The 23,422-nt window shown below is 37.4% G+C and overlaps 1 protein-coding gene across 1 annotated transcript; it reads left to right on the top strand.

Moving 5' to 3' along the window:
• Positions 1-244: 244 nt before the first annotated feature.
• Positions 245-23,012, top strand: GTF2A2 (general transcription factor IIA subunit 2). Its single transcript, XM_046655488.1, has 5 exons — positions 245-384; positions 14,268-14,388; positions 15,206-15,310; positions 19,122-19,248; positions 22,715-23,012. The coding sequence occupies exons 2-5, from the start codon at positions 14,317-14,319 to the stop codon at positions 22,738-22,740; spliced, it is 330 nt and encodes a 109-aa protein (XP_046511444.1). The 5' UTR covers positions 245-384; positions 14,268-14,316; the 3' UTR covers positions 22,741-23,012.
• Positions 23,013-23,422: the final 410 nt, after the last annotated feature.

The raw sequence follows: 23,422 nt of genomic DNA, 5'->3' as shown, positions 1-23,422 counted from the left end.
GTGCATCTAACAGTGGAGAAGATCAGTCTCTAAAAATTATAATTCCCTTATGAACGATTTACTAAACCTGGTGAATTACTCGGAAAGTAAGCGTGTCCACCGGTCTAGGGCTTGAAAGCTCCGGGCCCCATGCCCCTCCTCTCCCCCCGCCCCCGCCCTCCCCTCGCAAAGTTTGAATGGCGTGCGGGAGCCGGGGGTGGGCGGGGCCTTCCCGCCCTCCCGCGTGGTGTCACTTCCAGGTTCTGCGAGCGCTTCCGGGTCGTCCGCCCAGTTCTGCGGTTTTTGCGGCGGCTGAAGAAGTGATAGGGGAAGTAGGTACCTCCCGCTGGGCTGCTGGCCGCGCCGCTTCTGTCGGCTTCGCGGCGGGAAGCGCCTTACCCACAGGTACTGGGTGAGCCGGGCCCGCGCTCCTTGTCGGAGCTGGGGTCACGGTCTGTCGGGTCTTCTCCAAGGGCTGCATGGAGGGTGAGGGCCCTTCCCGCCCGGGGCCCGGGGGCAGCCCGTTACCGACTTTGCTGCCGGGATGACGCCGCAGCGGGTACCCAGGAAGGGAAGGGAGGCGGCTGGAGGCTTCTTGTCCACGGGGCGAAGGCTGGACGGTCCTAGGAGCAGGTCCTCAGCCCAGCACCGTCTTTTGGGTGAATGTCTAGAGCGTCCAGGGTGATTTGATTTTTGTTTTGTTTTGTTGGCCGAATATGGGGGAGCGCATACCTTGAGTGTCTCCAGTCTTGTGCTCCTTCTCTTGGTTGGAGTCTGCCTTCCAACTTCATGCGAACTCTGATGAGGGAATGAATTTAGACCGGATGATTTGATCGAGAAGGACTAGGACTATTGAGTTACTTCCGAATGTGGAGCCTTCTAATTTAATTTTCTAAACTGCAAAATGAAGGAGTACTGAATTTGTGTGGCTGATACATCTAAAAGATTTGAACATTTCACGACGAACTTTTAAGAATCTCAGAGCATTAAAGCAAGTAATTTTAACTAAGTTTAAATAACATAGCTATTTTTAAATTATTTTTATTGCGGTTTAATTGATTTGTAACATGAGTTTCAGGTGTACAACATAATGATTCGATGTTTGTATGCATTGCGAAATGATCACCGCAATAAGTCTAGTTAACGTCCCTCACACGAAATTTTTTTTCTTGTGATGAAGACTTTGAAGATATCTTAGCTACTTTCCAATATACTATGCAGTATTCTTAACTGTAGTCACGATGTTGTACATTACATCCCCAGGACTGACTTATTTTGTAACTCAAAGTTTATACCCCCTTCACCCGTCTCCATCCCAACCACCAATCTGTTCTCTGGATCTGTGAGCTGTTTTTCTGTTTGTTTTGTTTTTTGGATTCCACATATAACTGAGATCATAGGGTGTTTGTCTTTCTCTGACTTATTTCAGTTAGCATACTGCCCTCAAGGTCCCTTCATGTTGTCGAAAATAGCAAGATTTCATTCTTTTGTACTGGCTGAATAATAATCCATTGTGTATGTATGTATACACCATAATTTATTATCCATTCATCCGTCCCTGGACACTTAGGTTGTTTCCATATCTTGGCTATTGTAAATAATGCTGCAGTGAACATGGGGGTGCATATATCTTTTTGAATTAGTGTTATCGTTTTCTTCAGATGAATAGCCAGAAGTGGAATTACTGGATCAGATGATAGTTCTGTTTTTAACTTTTTGAGGAATCTCCATACTGTTTTCCATAGTGGCTGCACCTTTTACTTTCCTACCACAATGCACAAGGGTTCCCTTGGCTCCACATCCTTGCCAAAGCTTGTTTCTTGTCTTTTAATAAAACCATTCTAACAGGTGTGAGGTGATAACTCATTGTGGTTTTGATTTGCATTTCCCTGATGATTAGTAATGTTGAGCATCTTTTCATGTGCCTCTTGGCTGTCTGTATGTCTTCTTTGGAAAATATCTATTTAGATCCCCTGCCCATTTTTAAATCAGGTTGCTTTTTGCTCTTGTGTCGTTTCTTTTTATATTTTAGATATTAACTCCTTATCAGGTATATAATTTGCAAATATTTTCTCCCATTCTGTAGGTTGCGTTTTCATTTTGTTTGTTTTGTTTTTTACTTATAACTATCATTTATATATTATATCATTTTGAACCCCTTTACAGTATTTGGTTATATTCATTGTGCTCAGCATTCTAGTTCACTTATCTTCTCATCAGCTCGATTTAGTTTAATATTTAACTCATATATTGTGTGTCTTTTTAACACATATAAACATATATGTTTATATATAAAGTCAATATTATGAATATGATTCAAAATTTCTGTGTCTGTTTTACATCGACTACATTTGTTTTCTTTTTACCTCTTGACCCCCTCTACCAATTTTCTCCCCTCAATCCCTTGCCTCTGGCAACCACCAATCTGTTCTCAGTCTGTGAGCTTGGTTTTTTTTTCAGATTCCACATACGAGAGAGATCATACAGTATTTGTCGTTCTCTGCCTGACTTATTTCACTTAGCATAATGCCCTCAAGATTCATCCATGTTGTCGCAGATGTCAAGATAGCATTCTTTTTTTTATTATTATTTTTTTTATTTTTTCCTTTTTCTCCCCAAAGCCCCCGGTACATAGTTGTATATTCTTTGTTGTGGGTCCTTCTAGTTGTGGCATGTGGGACGCTGCCTCAGCATGGCTTGATGAGCAGTGCCATGTCCGCGCCCAGGATTCGAACCAATGAAGCACTGGGCCGCCTGCAGCGGAGCGCGCGAACTTAACCAGTCGGCCACGGGGCCAGCCCCAGATAGCATTCTTTTTTAATGGCTGAATGGTATCCCATTGTATATGTATATACATCACAATTTCTTTATCCATTCATCCATCCATGGACACATAGGTTGTTTCCATAACTTGGCTATTGAAAATAATGCTGCAATGAATATGGGGTACATGTATCTTTTCAAGTTAGTGTTTTTGTTTTCTTCGGATAAATGCCCAAAAGTGGAATTGCTGGATCATGTGGTAGTTCTATTTTAAATTTTTTGAGGAACCTCCATGCTGTTTTCCATAGTGGGTGCACCAGTTTACATTCCCACCACCAGTGCAGAAGGATTCCCTTTTCTCCACATCCTCACCAACACTTGTTATTTCTTGTCTTTTTGTTAACAGCCATTCTAACAGGTAAGAGATGGCTCATTGTGGTTTTGATTTGCATTTCCCTGATGATTAGTGATGTTGAGCATCTTTTAATATACTTGTTGGCCATCCGTATGTCTTCTTTGGAAAAATGTCTATTCTGGTCTTCTGCCCATTTTTTAATCAGTTTATTTATTCTTTTGCTATCGGCTTGTATGAATTCTTTATATATTTAGGATATTAAACCCTTATCAGTTATGTGATTTGCAGATATTTTCTTCTGTTTTGTAGGTTGTCTTTTCATTTAGTTGATGGTTCTCTTTGCTGTGCAGAAGCTTTTTAGTATGATGTAGTCACACTTATTTGTTTTTGCTTTTGTTGCTTTTGCTTTTGGTGTCAGATTCAAAAAATCACCAAGACCTATGTCAAGGAGTTTACTGCCTATGTTTTCTTCTAGGAGTTTTATAGTTTCTGGTCTTACATTCATGTCTTTAATCCATTTGAATTAATTGTTCTGTATGGTGTAAGATAGTAGTCCAGTCTCATTCTTTTGCCTGTAGCTGTCCAGTTTTCCCATCACCATTTATTGAAGAGACTGTCTTTTCCCCATTATATATTCTTTGCTCCTTTGTAGTGAACTAACTGACCGTATATGCCTAGGTTTATTTCTGAGCTCTTGATTCTGTTCCATTGATCTATGTATCTTGTTTTATGCCAATATCATGCTATTTTAATTACTGTAGCTTTGCAATATAGTTTGAAATGAGGGAGCCTGATGCCTCCAGCTTTGTTCTTTCCCAAGATTGCTTTGGCTATTGGGGTTTTTTTGTGGTTCCATACAAATTTTAGGATTATTTGTTCTGTTTCTTTGAAAAATATCATTAGAATTTTGATAGGGATTGCATTGAATCTGTAGATTGCCTTGGGCGGTTTGAACATTTTAACAATATTGACTTCCAGTCCATGAGCACAGAATATCTTTTCATTTGTTTCTGTCTTCAGTTTCTTTCATTAATGTCTTGTAGTTTTCAATATACGGGTCTTTCACTTCCTTGGTTGAATTTATTCCTAGGTATTTTATTCTTTTTGATGCAGTTGTAAATGGGATTGTCTTCCTTATTTCTCTTTCTAGCAGTTCATTATTGGTGTTCAGGAACACAACAAATTTTTGTGTATTGGTTTTGTATCCTATAGCTTTACTTATTAGCTTATTAGTTCTAACAGTTTTTTGATGGAGTTGTTAGGGTTTTTTATATATATGATCATGTCATTTACAAATAGTGACAGTTTTACTACTTCCTTTCCAATTTGGATGCCTTTTATTTCTTTTTCTTGCCTAATTGTTCTGGCTAGGACTTCCAATACTATGTTGAATAGAAGTGGCAAGAGTGAGCATCCTTCCTTTTCTTTTCCTGATCGTAGAGGAAAGGCTTTCAGCATTTCACCATTGAGTATGATGTTAGCTGTGGGCTTGTCATGTGTGGGCTTTATTGTGTTGAGGTATTTTTTTTCTCTCTGTATCCACTTTGTTGAGAGTTTTCTCATAAATGGATGTTTAATTTTGTTATGCTTTTTCTGTACCTATTGTGATGATCATATGATTTTTGTCCTTCATTGTGTTAATGTGGTGTTACATCACATTGATTTTTTTGTGTGGATGTTGAACCATTCTTGCATCCCTGGAATAAATCCCATTTGATCGTGGTATATGATCCTTTTAATGTAGTGTTGAATTTGATTTGCTAGTATTTTGTTGAGGATTTTTGCATCTATGTTCATTGGTGATATTGGCCTGTCATTTTTTTCCTTGTGGCATCCTTATTTGGTTTTGGTATCAGGGTAATGCTAATGTCATAAAATGGGTTTGGAAGAGTTTTCTCATCTTCTGTTTTTTGGAAGAGTTTGAGAAACATTGGTATTAATTCTTCTTTCAATCTTTAGTAGAATTCACCAGTGAAGCTGTCTGGTCCTGGACTTTTGTTAGGAGGTTTTTTTGGGTTTTTTTGTTTATTTTTGTTTGCTGAGGAAAATTCACCCTGAGCTAACATCTGTTGCCAATCTTCCTCTTTTTCTTGAGGAAAATTCACCCTGAGCTAAAATCTGTGCCAGTCTTCCTCTATTTTGTATGTGGGTTGCCACCACAGCGTGGCCACCTACAAGTGGTGTAGGTCTGTGCCCAGGAACCAAACCCGGACCACTGAAACAGAGCGTGCTGAACTCAACCACGGGGCTGGCCCCTGTGTTGGGAGGTTTTTGATGACTGATTCCATCTCTTTCTTAGTAATTGGTTTGTTCAGATTTTCTATTTTGTTGTAGTCAGTCTTGGTAAGTCGTATGTTTCTAGGAGCTTATTCATTCCTTCTAGTTTGTCCAATTTGTTGGTGTATAATTGTTCATAGTAGTCTCTTATGATCCTTTGTATTTCTGTGGTGTCAGTTGTAACATTTTCTCTTTCATTTCTGATTTTTTTGGGTCCTCTTTTTTTCCTGGTGAGTCTGACTAAGGCTTGTCAATTTTGTTTATCTTTTCAGAGAACCAGCTCTTATTTTCATTGATCTTCTCCATTGTCTTTATAGTCTCTATTTCATTTATTTCTGCTCTAATCTTTGTTATTTCCTTCCTTCTGCTAACTTTGGGCTTTGTTCTTTTTCTGGTTCCTTGCAGTGTAAAGTTATGTTGTTTGAGACTTTTGTTTCTTGAGGTGGGCATTTATTGCTATGAATTTCCATCTTAGAACTGCTTTTGTTATATCCCACAAATTTTGGTACCTTTCCATTTTCATTTGTCTCAAGGTATTTTTTGATTGTCTTTTGATTTCCTCTTTGACCCATTAGTTGTTTGGTATCATGTTTAATTTCCACATATTTGTGTATGTTCCAGTTTTCTTTATGTAATTAATTTCTTCTTTCATACCATCGTGGTTGGAAAAGATGCTTGATGTGATTTCAGTTCTCTTAAATTTCCTAAGACTTGTTTTGTGTCCTAACATAGGATCTATCCTGGATAATGTTCCATGTGCACTTGAGAAGAATATGTATTCTATTGCTTTTGGATGGAATGTTCTGTGTATATCTGTTAAGTCCATCTGGTCTAATGTGTCTTGTAAGCTGATGTTTCCTTATTGATTTTCTGGATGATATATTTACTGATGAAAGTGGAGTATTAGAATCCCCTACTGTTGTTGTCTTGTCTATTTCTCCCTTTAGGTCTATTAATATTTGCTTTATATATTTAGGTGCTCCTATGTTGGGTGCATAAATATTTACAAATGTTATGTCCTCTTGGTGGATTGACCCCTTTATCATTATGTAACGCCCATCTTTCTCTCTTATTACAGTCTTTGGTTTAATCTATTTTTTCTGATGTAGGTATAACTACTCCAGCTCTCTTTTGGTTTCCATTTTCATGGAATATCTTTTTGCATCCCTTCACTTTCAGTCTGTATGTGTCCTTGCATCTAAAGTGAGTCTCTTATAGACAGCTTATAGATGGGTCTTGTTTTTTTATCCATTCAGCTGCTCTATGTGTTTTGGTTGGAGAATTCAATACATTTATATTTGAGTAATTATTGATAGGTATGTGCTTATTGCCCTTTTGTTAATTGTTTACTGGCTATTTTTGTAGTTCCTCTCTGTTCCTTTCTTCTTTTGCTCTCTTCCTTTGTAGTTTGAGGACATTCTTTAGTGGTATACTTATATTTCTTTTTCCTTATCTTTGGTGTATTTACTGTAGGTTTTTGCTTTGTGGTTACCATGAGGCTTACATACAACAACATGTAACAGTCTATTTTTGATGATGATTTCCTTTGCTCTGCAGAAACTATTTAGTTTGGTGTAATCCCACTTGTTTATTTTTGCTTTTGTTGCCTTTGCTTTTGGAGTCAGATCCAAAAATTCATTGCCCAAGACCAATGTCAAGTAGCTGGCACCTGTGTTTTTCTAGGAGTTTTATAGTTTCAGGTCCTAGATTCAAGTCTTCAATCCATTTTGAGTTAATTTTTGTGTATGATGTAAGTTAGTATGGCATGTGTCACTTGACAGAGGTACATTCTGAGAAATGCATCATTAGGCAATTTCATCATTGTGCAAACATCATAGAGTGTGCTGAAGAGGAACAAAATTTGCCACGCCGAATGTGTGTGTCTTAAACATGAGGATTATTTTAGGCTGGTGTTTTTTTGTTTTGTTTTGTTTTTTTGAGGAAAATTAGCCCTGAGCTAACTACTGCCAATCCTCCTCTTTTTGCTGAGGGAGACTGGCCCTGAGCTAACATCCATGCCCATCTTCCTCTACTTTATACGTGGGACGCCTACCACAGTATGGCTTTTGCCAAGTGGTGCCATGTCTGCACCCGGGATCCGAACCAGCAACCCCCAGGCTGCCAAGAAGCAGAACATGAGAACTTAATCGCTGCGCCACCGGGTCGGCCCCCTAGGCTGGTTATTTTTAAGGAAAAAAAGACTTAAAAGTTTTTCTTGTTACCTCCCCCTTAACTTTCTAAAAGAATTCAGATGAAGAAAGCTATCCCAGGAAGTGAACCATCACCTTAGTATAACATGGACAAGGCAGTAGACAGGGAGGAACCTAGAGAAGCCTGTTTGTTGGGCTCTCCTCTGTGTTCTTCTGTTTCCGTGTAGCCAAACACTTGTTTTCCAAACATTTGCTCCTTTTCACCCACCTGTGAATTGCCTTCCTTCCCTTTGAAGTCACTGACTCTCCTCACTCCCAACATCTTCCTTTGTCTTTAGCTGAGGATAGTATTTAAGGTGAGGACTGTGGCCATTTCAGCAAGTTACTCAGTTTTCTTGGGTTTTTCCTATGTGTACATATTGCTAGACTTTTGTCATTCTCTTGTTAATCTGTCACAAACCTAGATGGTATAACCTACTACACACTAGGCTATATGGTACTAATCTCATGGGACCACCATCATATATGTGGTCCATCATTGACCAAACATCGTTATGTGGCATGAGACTGTAGTCTAGTTTCATTCTTTCGCATGTGGCTGTCCAGTTTTCCCATCTCCATTTATTGAAGAGACTGTTTTTTCCCCCTGTGTATTCTTGGCTCCTTTGTCATAAATTGAGCATATACGCGTGTGTTTATTTCTGGGCTCTCAATTCCGTTCCATTGATCTGTATATCTGTTTTATGCCGATATCATACTGTTTTGAGTACTATAGCTTTGTAGTATTGTTGGAAATCAGGAAATGTGATACCTCCAGCTTTATTCTTCTTTCTGAAGATTGCTTTGGCTATTGGGTTCTGTTGTAGTTCCATATGAATTTTAAATTGTTTGTTCTAGTTCTGTGAAAAATGCCATTGGAATTTTGATAGGGATTGCATTGAATCTGTAGATTGCTTTGGGTAGTGTGGACATTTTAACAATGTTAATTCTTCCAGTCCATGAGCATGAAATAGCTTTCCATTTATTTGTGTCATCTTTGGTTTCTTTCATCGGTGTCATAGTTTTCAGTGTAGAGGTCTTTTACCTCCTTGGTTTAATTTATTCCTGGGTATTTTATTCTTTTTGATCAATTGTAAGTGGGACTGTTTTTTTTTTTTTTAAAGATTTTATTTTTTTTCCTTTTTCTCCCCAAACCCCCTGGTACATAGTTGTATATTCTTCGTTGTGGGTCCTTCTAGTTGTGGCATGTGGGATGCTGCCTCAGTGTGGCTTGATGAGCAGTGCCATGTCTGCGCCCAGGATTCGAACCAACGGAACACTGGGCCGCCTGCAGCGGAGCGCACGAACTTAACCACTCAGCCACGGGGCCAGCCCCGGGACTGTTTTCTTAATTTCTCTTTCTGATAGTTCATTGTTAACTTATGGCTGTTTTCTAGATAACTCAAACTTTTGTCAAATGGGCTGACAAGATTCTGTACTCCTGCTTTTGTCAAGTTTATATCTCCCTTATTGGGAACTCTTCTTGCCCTTTTGAATTCCCTCTCCCTTTACTTACTTACTGATTTATTTACTTATACTTCTAGATTTTTTTGCCTTCATTCATTTATTAAACAATATTTATTTGGCTCCTATTATGTGTCAGGTACTATTCTAGATGCCTCATTTATTTCACTGAACAAAACAGAGAGAAGTCCCTGCCCTGATGCATCATACATTCTATTGAAGGATGCAGAAAAGAAACCTAAAATAAGTAAATTATATAATGTGTTAGAAGGTGATAGTGCCATCAAAAAAAAACATTGGAGGAGGGGTCAGCTAGTGGCATAATGTTAAGTTCACGCACTCCACTTTGGCGGCCTGGGGTTTGCCAGTTCAGATCCTGGGTATGGACCTATGCCCTGCTTATCAAGCCATGCTGTGGCAAGTGTCTCACATATAAAATAGAGAAAGATGGGCACAGATGTTAGCTCAGGGCCAGTCTTCCTCAGCAAAAAGAGGATTGGTGGCAGATGTTAGCTCAGGGCTAATCTTCCTCACAAAAAAATTAAAAACCTTGGAGGATAAAGGGAGATTGGGAAGTTCCAGAGTGGAGTTGGGAGTGGTATTTTCAATATGGTGGTCAGCTTTGGCCTCATTAAGTATGTGCTGTTCTTGAAGGAATTAAGAGAACCAAGTGGATATCTGGGGGAAGAACATTCCAGATAGAAAGAACAGCCTTCACAAAGGCTTACATAAACAGCAATATGTCTGTCGTGTTCTAAGAAGAACCAGGCAGTATGTCTAGAGAAGGGCGAGAGCGAGGGAGGTGGTAGATCAGAGAGGTAATAGGCAACCAGATTATTGTAAGGACTGAGTGAAATGGAAGCCATGGGAGGTTTTGAGCAGAGAAGTGAGATGTTCTAACCTGTGTTTTAAAAGATCATCTGGCTGCTGAGTTGGGATTAGAGTGTAGGGGGAGCATGGAAGCAGGGAAACCAGTTAGGAAGCTGTTCCAGGTAATCTAAATGACAGATGATAGTGGCACAGACCAGGATGATAACAATGGAAATGGTGAGAAATGGTTGGATTCTGAATGCGTTTTGAAGGTAGAGTTTACAAGATTTGCTGGGTATTAGATGTGGATGTGAGAAAGGAGGGAGGGAAAGGGGGATAACTTCAAGGGTTTTGCCTCTGCCCCTAGAAGTATGGAGGTATATCACCTGAGATGGGAAAGACAACAAGGAGAGATGTTGAGTAGGCAGTTGGATCCAGGAGTGACTTACGGGGCAAGGTCTGTGCTAGTATATGAATTTGGGAATCTTCAACAATGGTATTTAAAGCCATGAGACTGAATGTTATTACTAAGCAATGAGCATAGACAGAAAGCAGCAGAGGACCAAGGAGAGTGTCTTGTGACATTGAGAGTTCAGGAAGAGGGTCAGCCAACAAATGATGCTAAGAAAGATGAACAGTGAATTTAAGAGAGCAACCCAAAAAGTATGTTGTCCGAGAAGCTAAGCCAAGATCCTTTATCAAAGAGGAGGCAGTAATCAGCTGTGTCAAATGCTTAAGTCTAGTGAGGACTGAGAATTGAGGATTAGCTTTAGCAACGGCTGTTGGTGACCTTCACCATGTGTTTCATTTGAGTGCTGGAGGCAAAAGCCTATGAGGAGTTAATTTAAGAGAAAAGGAATGAGAGATAGTAAGTAGAGACAACTCTTAGGAGTTTTGCTACAAAGAACAGAGAAAGCGTGTAGCTGGTGAGGGAACTGGGTTGAGACTTTTTTGTTAAAGATGGGAGAAGTAGCCACCTGTTTGTTTGCTGACGGGAATGATCCATAGAGATGGGAAATTGATGGTGAAGGAGAGAAGGAATGACTAAATTGTTGGGACAGTATCCTCGAGTGTACTGGAGGCTAGGACCTGATGCACTGGTAGAAGGATTGTACTCAGATAACAGTGTGGATGGTTCAACTATAGTGACAGGCAGGAAGGCATAGTCTAGGCACACAGATATTGGTAGGTGGTTAGATGTAGTTTTGAGAGTCTAGAAGTTTCCATTGCTTCAGTTTCCTCAGTAAAGTAGAAAACTTTGTATCTCACTTAGGTACTTTTATATTTGATATTAACATTTTGACATACCACCGAGTTATTTATTCACTAACAAATACTTATTGAATACATACGTTATACTAGGCATTGTTCCAGATGATAAATATATAACTGTCCCTACCATCATGGAACGTCTATTTTAGTGGCTGGAAACAGAATAAGCATATATATGTCAGCTTCAATTAATGGTATGAATGAAAATAAAGCATTGTAAGGGGGAAGGAGGGCAGATCTTTTTTATAGCTTTGTCACAGAGGTCCTTTCTGATGAAGTCATGTTTGAGCAGAGATATGAGTCAAATGTAGTGAACCATGCAGGTATCTGGGAAGAACATTCAAAGCAAGAAGAACAGCCGGTGCAAAGGCCCTAAAGCAAGAACATCTTGCCATATCGAAGAGCAGCAAGGGACCAGTATGACTGGAGCAGAGTGAATGAGGGAGTAAGTGGAAAAAGATACATTCAGAGAGGTAGTGGGGGGCCCAGATCATGTAGGCCTTGCAAACCACTAGAAGGACTTTGTTTTTTACTCTGAGATAGGATGCTGCCATCTGAGGTTTTGAATAAATGGGTGATGTGGTTTGATTTATGTTTAAAAGGCTTAGTGTGGCTGGGGTGGGGGTTGGGTAGGCAAGGGTAGAAAGCTATCACAGTAATCTTAGTGACAGATGAGGGGATGATGGTAACTTAGTGGTAGCGGTGGAGATGGTAAAAGTTGTCAGATTCTGGCAATATATAGAAGGAAGCACTGACAGGATAGGCTGACAGATTGGATGCAGGGTGAGAGAAAAGTTAAAACTAGAAGGTCTGAGGGCTGTCTTACTGGAAGACGAGATTTACTGTTTAATGTGGTGGCAAACTGAGGGCAGAAAAAGTTTGGAGGGGTGGTGCAAAGGGTTTCTGGACTCAATTCCAGTGTGTGGGTGTGGAAACTTCCCCACACCAACAAGCAGTTCTTGGACACCAGCAGGGTGTCGGAGAATTCAGCTCAATTCTGACCCAGAGATAGAATCAGATTCCGCAGGTAAAGGGCTCAGTCCCACAAGACCACCTCCCACTTCAGGCATCACTTGCAAGTCCCCGGTTGTGACCTGTACTTCTGGCCAGCTGGCTATAAGTCAGAGGTTTCCACGACCCCCTTTCCTCAGGTTCCATTAATTTGCCTGAGCGGCTCACAGAACTCAGAGAAAGGTTACTTAATAGATCACCAGTTTATTGTAAAAGGATATTAAAGTATACAATAGTCAGATGAAGAGATATGTAGGGCAACGTCCAGAACAAAAGAGCTGCTGTCATCATGGAGCTTGGGGCCCGGCAAGGTGGCAAGAGGAAGCATTCTGGTTCCCCAACATGCAAGCTCTCTAAAGAAAGATTGACAGGCTGTCCTTTTGGGTTTTTATGGAGTCTTCATTACATAGTCATGATTGACCAACTAAGTCTTTGGCCATTGGCAATTGATGCAACCTTAAGTTCCCCCTTCCTGGAAATGTGGGGGTGGAACTGAAAGTCTCAATCCTCTGATCACAGGGCTTGTTCTCCTGGCAACCAGCCCCCGCCCTTGGGTGGAGTCCAAAAGTCACCTTCATTAACATAGACAAGAAATTCCAAGGGTTTTGGGAGCTGAGAGCCAGGAATTATGGACAAAGATCAGATATATATGAAAAACATATTTTGGTCATCTGACCAAATATATATTTCTTAAAAATCACAATATCACAGGTAGTATCAGGAGTTGGTGTTTGACAAATTTGATTTGAGCTACCTACTTGATATTTCTGTCCACTGTCGAGTAGACAACTTTATATATGGCAACAAGGGGAGAAGTCAGGACTGGAGGTATAAATTTGAGAGTCATCAACAGATACGTAGTATTTAAAGCTATAAGTCTGGGTGAAGTAACTACAGGAGTAAAGCGTATAAAGGGCAGGCATCGGAAGCCTTAGGGCACTCAAGTAATTAGAAGTCCGGTTGCTGAGGAGGAACCAGCAAAAGACAAACAAGAAAAATGGTAGTATCCAGTGATGTGGGAGGAGAATGGGGTCCCAAAAGCCCAAGAAAAGGTTTCACGAGGCAGAAGTGATCTAGTGCATCAAATGCTCACAAGGTGTGTAATGTGACGACTGCTACCTGACCATTATTTTTGCTGAGCTTTGCCTGATGATTGCTCCTTGAATCTATCTCCTTCTGTCCACCTCTAAACTGAAAGTGCCGTGGTCAGGGATCTTGTACATGACACGTAGTAGCTCAGTGTTTGTTGACTCTGTACTACTGCTGCCCTCCTCTCTCCCTAATCTTGCTCTCAAGTTCGTTCTTCCCCTTGCTACCCATATGTCTCACCTTTCCTGCCTGGAATGCTTCACTGGCTCCACATCGCCTGCGCTGTAAACCCTGGCACCTCTCCTGATAGAACATGTCCCTCCGTACCATCTTTTACAGCCTCATCTCCCACCGCTTCCTATTCATACTTACCCCCTAATAATGCAAAACAAATTGTATTATTTCATCCTTCTATGGCTTTACTCATTCTATCCTTTCAGCCTAGGATGACTTTCCTCCTTTGCTTGGCTAAGTCTAGCTTGAAGAATCAGGAAGCTTTTGGGAGCTGACTCATTCAAGTCCACAGACAGCCTCCATAGTACACTGTGTATATCTCTATCACAGGTCTCATTCTCTCTTGAATTTAACTTTTTTGTATGTCTGTTACCCTGTGTAGAGTATACATTTTTTAGGGTTAGGAGTATATCTTTATTCCTCTTCCTCTCCTATCACAGTGCTGTGCTGTCTTCTTGGTAGGCACTCTAGAAATCCCAAATTTTAAGAGAACAGGAAAATGAAGGGGAAGGCGTGGAGTTGCGAGCTGAAGATTGTCTGGATCAGTGACTTGACACTAAGTAGAAAGGAATGGTACGTGGTAAATTCTAGATTAGGTCAAAAGGCAGACTTTTGAAAGAAATAGTAAAGATGTACATTTTAATAAATATAATATCTGTACTTTGCATAAAGGAGTATAAATGCATATGTCAAAATAACAATTATATAGTAATTTGCAATTACAAGAGTTCTGATAGTACGTATTAGAATATGTGAAGTAGACTATATTACATACATGATTTACAATATTTTCTTTTTTTAATGCTTTCATATGAAACTTATAGGACATCAATGCAAGCCTGAATAAGAAAAACAATTGCTTCCTCCTAAGCCATGGCATATCAGTTATACAGAAATACCACTTTGGGAAACAGTCTTCAGGAGAGCCTCGATGAGCTCATACAGGTGGGAGACTGAACATTGACATGTTAATTTAGATGGGTTTGTAATAATTCTTGTTACATCCCTTGCCCCAGGCAAAGAGATATGAGGTCAATTATCTTAGACTGTTCAGCCTGGCAAGTCAGTGTTCAGATGAATGACTTCAAATTCCTGAGCATTATACCGTCCTGACGACAGGGTATAAAACAGTGATTAAATGATACAGTTGAATATATCTAACTTTTCAAAGATTTTTGTTAACATAAAAATTGATATTGTTGGTTTTCTCCTATTTATAAGACAGGCATATTCTATGTAGCTTTAAGATAATTTTGGACAATTTGATAAAGTCATTTTGAGATTTAAATAAGAATTTTGAATTTATATTTCAATTTTAAGAGAATAACCTTTTTTATAAACCTCTCATCTAAGAACATAAGTATTTCTATGTTTTCATATATTTTATGAGCTTTGATAAAGTGTATTTGAATTTTTTTAATACATTGTTGTCCTTTGTTTTTTATTTAAAAGAAACTTGGTTCCTTCAATTCATTGAATGCCTCTTTCCAGACAGTCTTGAAGGAATGACAGAGTTTTGTCCTGGTGTTTTAACATCACTGCATGTTTTCTTTTCAAAATTATGTTTGTGTCAACACAGTGCAAGAAAATATTGTCAGCCTTTGCTTCTTAATTGTCAGTTATAGCAAAGAAGAATAAGGAATTCTAGTTTAGAGGCTCTGGTTAACCTCAGTTAAATTTTAGATGATAATTCATATATTTTTGTTTATTTTGTCTTTAACGTTCTTCCCTAAGAGGATGTGTGACCTTTACTTTTTCTCAGTCTCAACAGATCACCCCGCAGCTTGCCCTTCAAGTCCTCCTTCAATTTGATAAGGCTATAAATTCAGCGTTGGCTCAGAGGGTCAGGAACAGAGTCAATTTCAGGGTAAGGATATTTTCCTAAATCTAGAAGCCTGTACCAGTGGTTGTTACAACAGTGCTTTTTAGGACCCCCTCAATATTTATTAATCATAAAAGGAAGAGATGGCTTCATCAAATTTTGGAACTTGTTTTATAGTAACTAAATTATACTTTACTTTTTATACTAAATTCATCCAACTTAATGTGAGATACAAAGTTGTTTTTAGATTTTTATTCCATTGTTTCACAAATCAGCCTGTGTGTATTTGGCTACCTTCCCTGAAGAGTTACTGAGTTTTCAAACGCCTGAAACGTTATCTGCAGGACTGAAGATAAGTGACAGAGTAATCCCTAAGTTCTGTTCTGTTTTTCAAACTCTGACCTTCAACCATTCTGGGAAAGCACAGTTATTTCTAGAAACTTCAGGTTGCCTCCCATCTACTCTTAGATAACATAGCTTATAAAGACCTGAAGTGGTGGTAGATAAGTCTGTTCTGATAGCTTCATTTCATTTGAGTTATTTATACTTTGAACAGTAATCCCAAACTGAACAAAATTATCTTTCTCAATTTGATGGTGAATTCAGATTAAAAGGCCCAATGAAAGTATCATAGTGAATAGAAATAATTTACCACGTTATGATATTGATGGAGTTATATAATATAGGGTACAATACTTCGTTATTATATTTATCTAATATGTATGCTTATGTTATAAGACATAACCATAAAGTAGAAATTAAAAAGTTGAAATATATGAAAATCAATACATGAAAAGAACATACAAATTAATTTTTATTTAAGAGAACTTTAGTGTTTGGGGGTTTTGGTTTTTGTTCATGATGAAAAACAAAAAAGAAAAATTTATCATTTATTCAGCGAACATTTCAGAGCCTACTACGTACCAGGCATTGTTCTGGATATTGAGTATACAGAAGAGAACCAGACAGACAAGGCCTTGTATGACTTAGATTTTAATGAAGGGATAAAATCTGCACATATTGTATATTCGTATAAATAAGTCTGTTAATTTCACATGCCTAAAAATTATCTGGAGTAAAATGCATCTTTAAAACTATAAAATTTTATCAGATTTTTTAACATTGGCGATTCTGACAAAATTAGTTTGCTTTTGTTTTTGTATAAATAAACCTAAAACTTTGCCGGGTTTGTCATTCAAAGCATGATGCTTTCATTCTAAATTGATCCATGCTAATATATAAACTTTTGCCCATGTAGGAATTTTGTTTGACTGCTTATCAGACTCGGTAGGGTTCACAAGGTCTGAATAGTCTTCTAGTTGTATTGTGGTAGGCTTCTAGTTTGGATCTGTTTAGCTAAAGTTAAAGTAGTCTGACGTTTGCATTTCTCTTAGAAAGTGTTTTGTAAATTTGTCTGTTTTCCAGAAGCTATAAATAATTACTCATATTTTGATCAGATCTGATTTTTCATTCCTACTGCAACTGCTCAGGCTTTCATCACCCCCCCCCCCACCATCATTACCACAAACTTGATCAATTTTAAGTCCAGAATGTTTGCAAATAGCCTTCTGTTATGCTTGAGTGGGCATATGGCAAAGACAAAAGAGATAATATATTGGTAATACCTAATTTTTAAAGCCATATTGCTAGATCATATTTAAATATATATTTTTTACTGGCCTAGCAATAAGATCAAGGACCCATTGAAAGAATAGGATAATATGCTACATGCTAAATTTGCTTTAAATCCTCATGAATTTCATATAACAGATCATTTAATAGAATGTTATATGTTGGCATTTATTAATAAAAAAGTCAAAATATGTTTACCAAGGACCTTGAACTGAATTAATTTTTAGGGATAAAATTCAGCTTGAACTAGTATGCTTTTGCAAGCATTACTCTCACTGGCAGATGAGAGTAATGATTAAACATTATTATAATACTAAACTTCAAACAGTAATTAAGCAAGGATTAAAAGACTTAATGGTCAAGGGAAAATAGCCCTTCTATTGACACTGACAATTTCTTTTTCCCTGTTATTTGATGTTTCTACAATGAACATGTATTATATAACTTTTTAAGATGATGTTTTAACTTGAGAAAAGTGTTGCCTAGTTGTAGATACACGTAAAAAAAATTAGAGGTGTGTTGAAGATAGTTTGGCCAAATGAGTGTTAAAATCAGTTACTGGACCAAGGCCAAACATTATATAGAAGGAAGTTTTTGAATATAAAGAATAAATCCAAAATCTTATTTTTAAAACAATAATCATTCTTTGAGTCCCTATATTTGAGATACTAAATAGATTCTGACTTTCCAATAAAGACAGTGAAGATACTTAAAAACTAAATTAAATACAGGAAAGGTCTTTTAAACTTTTCTAAAAAGATTACGTTTAAACACAGGAAGAGATTAGGTAAAATAAACTTTTTTAAACATTTGTTAGTTCTAAAGTTATCTAAGTAACATACGCTCTTAATCATCAATTTGTTTTAATCTAAATATTGGAAATCATTTAATACCTTTTAATATATAAAATTAACAGCTTTCACAGTCAATCTCTTGTAGCATTTTACTTTCACAATAAAACAGTAGAATTTCAACGTATATTTGAAAGTGAATGTTCACATACTAACCATAAATCCCAGTAACATGCCTGTTCAAATTACCTACACAGCTACCGCCAGTTGGATATGACAGTAACCTACACATTCATAGGATCATTGATGACACGCAAGTTCAGGGGTGCCGGAAATGAACGTTGAGTTTGGCTTTTGGCTGTTTAGCCTTCCAGAAACTCAGACTGTAGCCAAGGAGCAGATCTAATTTTTAAATTTGTTTTTTTACATTTACAATCCTGTGTCCTTTTTTTCCACTTACCAGTGTGTCATAGCACTGTTATACTGTGTTTTTACTTGTTGTGATGATCTCCCCTGCTAACCGAAGCTCACTGATGGCAGGGACCGTATTTCCATTGCTTCCATTGTACCCTCAGAGCCAAGCATGGTCTACAAATAGTAATTATTCATGTTTACTAAACTCATTAATTCCTTCATAGCCATCATAGTTTCTCTAATCCTTTTCATTAGATAAAATATTTAGATAGAATCCAGTTTTTGCTATTACAAGTAACACTGCAGGGAACATTTTTGTGCTGAATGCCTTTTTTCTGAATTGAAGGTTGTAGGCATACAAATGTCTTAGATACTCAGTTTCATATGTGAGTATGCGTGTATGTGTATCTCAGGTTTTGATTGTATTCTTTTGGTGTCTATACTTGCACTTCTACCATATTCTACAAAAATTTACTTATAATATTCAAGTACATATTCCTGCTCCTAAAAAGAAGAGAGAACTTTTAATTAATGGAAGAATGTCAGTTGCACAGGACAGTAATGGCTACTACAGTAATTCATCTGAGCTAAGTCACAGGATTAAAATTGAATGTTTCTAGGAAATCCCTGTTTTTGTACAAGTTCAGAGAATTTACACAATAAAATCTTGCATTTAAAAAGTGTTTACATAAAAATTCTAATGAACTTTCATAATTTAGCCACATGAGGGCAGTAGAAATTCAAATTTCCATTCTGGTTTCCTTCAGATTTAAGGGAAGTAATTTTCAGACTGTTACAGCACTGAAAATAGTCTGCTAAGATTTTTTTTAATGCTTCCCTTAGGAAATTTATCTAAGTTTTTTAAGTGGTAGGATGAAAATTAAGAAAAATCTTAAGCAACTAAGTATTGAATAATCATACTGTTTTAAGAATTGTATACTTGGTAGCTGAGTTCTCTTGAAAAATAAGAGGGAAAAAAATGACTCTTCATGGTATGTCTAAATTTTTTGTTTTTAAAGGGCTCTCTTAATACATACAGATTCTGCGATAATGTGTGGACTTTTGTATTGAATGATGTTGAATTCAGAGAGGTGACAGAACTTATTAAAGTGGATAAAGTGAAAATTGTAGCCTGTGATGGTAAAAGTAAGTATTCATCTAATTACTGTGAAAGCAAAGCTACTTCAAATCTTGTATTCTGTTGGTGTCTGTTTGTATGAGTCTTTAGAAAAGTCTTCATCTGAAATTAAGGTGGAAAATGGCCAATGATCCACTCCCAGATAGAGACCTGGCTTCTAGCTCAGCTAGAGTCTGAATTCCAGTTCTTAAATAGTCCTCTTACTGACTTTAGGTATAAACATTTCTTATTACATGTAGACTTACTTCCAGCAGATTGAATTTGTGTGGGGAAAAAAATAAGCAAACTAAAAACTTTTCTTCCCTATTTCAGTTGCAAATTTGAAGTATTTGTCAGGCTTTTCAAAACCACCTTTTTCTTTAAGGAAGTTTATCCTCTGGTTCCTGTTTTGCTGGATACCTATGGATTTTGTATTTTAAAAGTGGTTATTTAAAAGAACCTTATCAGTCATAATGGTAAATATCCATTCCTCGGATGTGTTACCTCTGTGCGGGTGGATTTTCCACAGCAGACCTAAGAACTTGTTCAGGTCCTTAAATGTTTCAAAAACTATGCATCTTGGTTTTCTATTCCATGATTAGTTATCTCCATTTTGCTAATTGTATTTTAAATATATACTTACTTTACTTTATGATCTGAACCATTTGTATTTAAAGCAGCTATTCCTGAAATGAATAGAGAATACTGTTACTCTCCCAGAAGGCGAATTTTGAAAAGCAAGAGAAAGAGAAATGTAGAAAGTAATAACCTACATTTCTCAGGTTATGGGGTTGGGTGGTTTTTTTTTTTTATATGTATTTCGGATTTTGAAAGAAATAGTCTAATTGCTGGAAAATGTAGAGAAGACAGAAAAGCACACAGAAGAAAAACATTTGTAACGCCATCTGGAGATAACATCACTTGTAATATTTTATTATGTAACCTTCTAGTCTTTACTTATGTATATATTTTATAGTAATATATGTATGCATATATACACATTTCCAAATATATCATTTTTTACACATAAATCATTAACTGTTCTGTTAAACGTGCTTTTTAAAGGCTACATAAAATGATACCTTCAGCCCTTTTTAAAGAAATAGTCTCTTCCAGATGTCAGAAAGTCTTTGAAACTAGCAATGTTACAATGACTTATACCTTCTGGAAGGTTATCTAGGAATAATCATTCCAGGAACTTTAAGCATAGATGACTTTTTAATGTAGTCATCACATTACTGTGTTCCTTGCTGTCATGACAGAAAAGATCCATGTTATTTTATAGTTCCTGGATCACAAGATGATAATATTTCTATACGTCAGATAATGTATACTTTTTTCATATTTTTTCTTATAATTTAGGCTAATAGCATCCTTATAACCCTTAGGTTTTTAAGTTTTTACTAGACTGTAGAATTTGGGCATTAACTTATAAAGTCTTAGACCTCTATCGAAATGAGTTAATCTTGTAGACCAGTACTGTTCAGTAAAACTTTTATACTAATGGAAATGTTCTCTGTCTGCACTTGAGGTATATTAGGGCAACTGAGAAATTTAACGTTTTAATTTTTATTTATCAGTTAACTTTAGGTAATTTAAATAGCCACGTGTCTAGCCAGTGGCTACCATACTGGACAACACAGATGTAGACTAGTAGTGTGTCAGTTTCAATAATTTGAAATATAACTAAGAACCAAAGAGTCCATGCAAACGTGTATTTTACTCATAGGAGCTTCTGTCTGATGATCCTTAGAGTTTATTACTCTTGCTTAAAGATACAAGGTTATCTGTTTTTTCAAATTTCAGTGGATGAAAAAATAGCAAATCAGCCTTACCTGTTGGCAGTGGCGCCTGAGGAGCTTGCCCCACTTACAGCACAGTGTAGTAATTGATCTTCAAAGAAAAATTGTTGAGTATTCAAGAAGAGCTTAGATTGTGTCCCATATACTCTATGTCAGCAAAAAAGTACACAGTCTTAGAAATTTTTTTCCAAAATTAAAATATAGAGGCAGAAGTTTAAGTAATTAAGAAAATAGCATTCTTTAGTGACCAGATAAATGCAGTGCTGCTATCAAATAAGCCCATTCTTTCTAAAAGTCAACTTTGTGAAACAGAGTTGAGTTCCTAATATAGAAGCAGAGAAAAAGTTTTTGTGGCTAGAATTTTGATCTGTTTCTCACCAGGAGTTAAATACATTTCTCTTCTGATTGTATGTTACAGTCTTTGTGGTCTAATTTGCAACATAGAGAACCTGAGAAAAATATGGTTATGCAGCAGTTAAAAGAACCAAATGTAGTATAACTTGGTTTTTCTCTAGCATAAATATGGAGAGCTAAGCATTGTCTTTTTACCTCTGCCTTGAAAGGAAAGTTATTTAAGTTCTTAAGGTATTTTCACGGTCAGCTTCCCTCTTCAACCTTGCCTCTCCTTCCCCACTCCTCAAACCAGCACCACCGTTAGTTCCTGCTTTATTTTTTTAAAAGATATTCTTAAAGTATTTAAATTTAATAAGAAATCCCTCGAGACGGAAAGTAGATTAGTAGTTTCCAGGAGCCTAGGGGAGGGAGGAGTGGAGAGTGACTGCTCATGGGTACAGGGTGTCTTTTTGGGGTGACTGTGGGAAGCATTCCCCCAATCTAGCTGCCATTGTATTGTGACAGGGTCTGGCAATGGAAGGAGAATCGTGCAAGGCACTTCTCCAGGGAACATAATTCTTTAAGCAGAATCCTTTGACCTCCTTTCTAAAGCCTATTACTGATTAACGTCTTCCCTCTGTCCTGGAAGCCTTGTAAAAACAGGCAGAACTAGCAATAAACATATCTCAAAGAACAAACAGCAGCCCCCAAGGATGAGGGGGTCTATATTCCGTTAATTATATACTCGCTGCCCTCCTAACTTCTTTGAAGACCCTGAAACTATGTAACCTCTTCCTAAAAAATCGATATGTATGCTGCACATCTGGTATGTAGATAACCACCTTTGATTATTACCTTTAGTCACGCACTGCCCCTCACCTGTTGTTCCCATGACGACAATAGTTAGACCACCTCGTGTGATTTTTTCCTATATAAGTGTACCCTGTCCCTGAAATAAATTGGACTTGCTTGCAACTGCTTCGAGTCTCACGTCAAGCACTTACACTTTCGCCGACGCCATCTCTCCCGCGGGAACCTGGACTCTGCCGAGGCTGGACCCCGGCAGGTGACAACAATGTTCTGGAATTAGCTAGCGGTGATTGTTGCACAACTCTGTGCATATATATTAAAATCTACTAAACTTACACTTTAAAAGGGTAAATTTTATGATATGTGGAAAAGGAAGGAAGGAAGGAAGAAAACATAAAACTTTGAGAGAGAAGGGAAGGAAATTAAGGAATTAATTTGGCTCTTTATTTTCTCAATGAACAGTCATTCATTCCACAAAATATATATGTACATATTGATTTAAAATTAAGTTGTTCCTTGAATTTACTCTTTTTCTCCTCTTATTTCCTAGATACTGGCTCCAATACTACAGAATGACTAGGAAAAAAAATGGCTTTTTTATGCCATCTTCTGTTACTATTCATCGCTTTTTGAAGAGAAGCATAGAAGAGACTTTTTTTATTTATTCTAGCATTGCAGACATGACTACACTGTGCTGTACTACCAGAATTGAGTAGAAAAAGCTTATACCTCTGTAGCCTCTTACATTACCTTTACTATACAGCATGAAGAAACAACTTTTTTAATGACAAATCAAACATTGTTGCCTTCCTAAGAACATTCTTTAATAAACTCATTTTAAAACTCAATGTGAGTAATAACTAGTAGAGCTATTAAGCTAGCAATGTGAAGATACTAGATAAGCATTTTGAAAGAGGACCATGTTCCTTGCAAACGAAATTAGAAAATGCATTCATTTCAATAAAGTCTAATTAGTTTTATCAGTTGTAACTTTAGCTGATGAAAGCATCAGCAGGGGCAAAACCAAATTCTAGATTGGAATTTTACTTAGAAAATCTCTATTGTAAAAGTTCAAAACCAAAGGTAATTGATATGAAAAATCTGAGTGCAACTCAACTAGAAAAAGTTAGACAATCTTTATATAGCTTCCAAAACAAAACCAAAAATCATATTTCCAACAACATAGTCTCCACCTGACATGTAAATGATTTCTTGAACTGGCCATGTTGGAAAAGTTTCATACACTCTTTCTTTCCCC

This window comes from Equus quagga, chromosome 2, assembly GCF_021613505.1.
Source record: "Equus quagga isolate Etosha38 chromosome 2, UCLA_HA_Equagga_1.0, whole genome shotgun sequence".
Lineage (NCBI taxonomy): Eukaryota > Metazoa > Chordata > Mammalia > Perissodactyla > Equidae > Equus > Equus quagga.
This window is presented reverse-complemented; position numbering and strand designations above follow the sequence as displayed.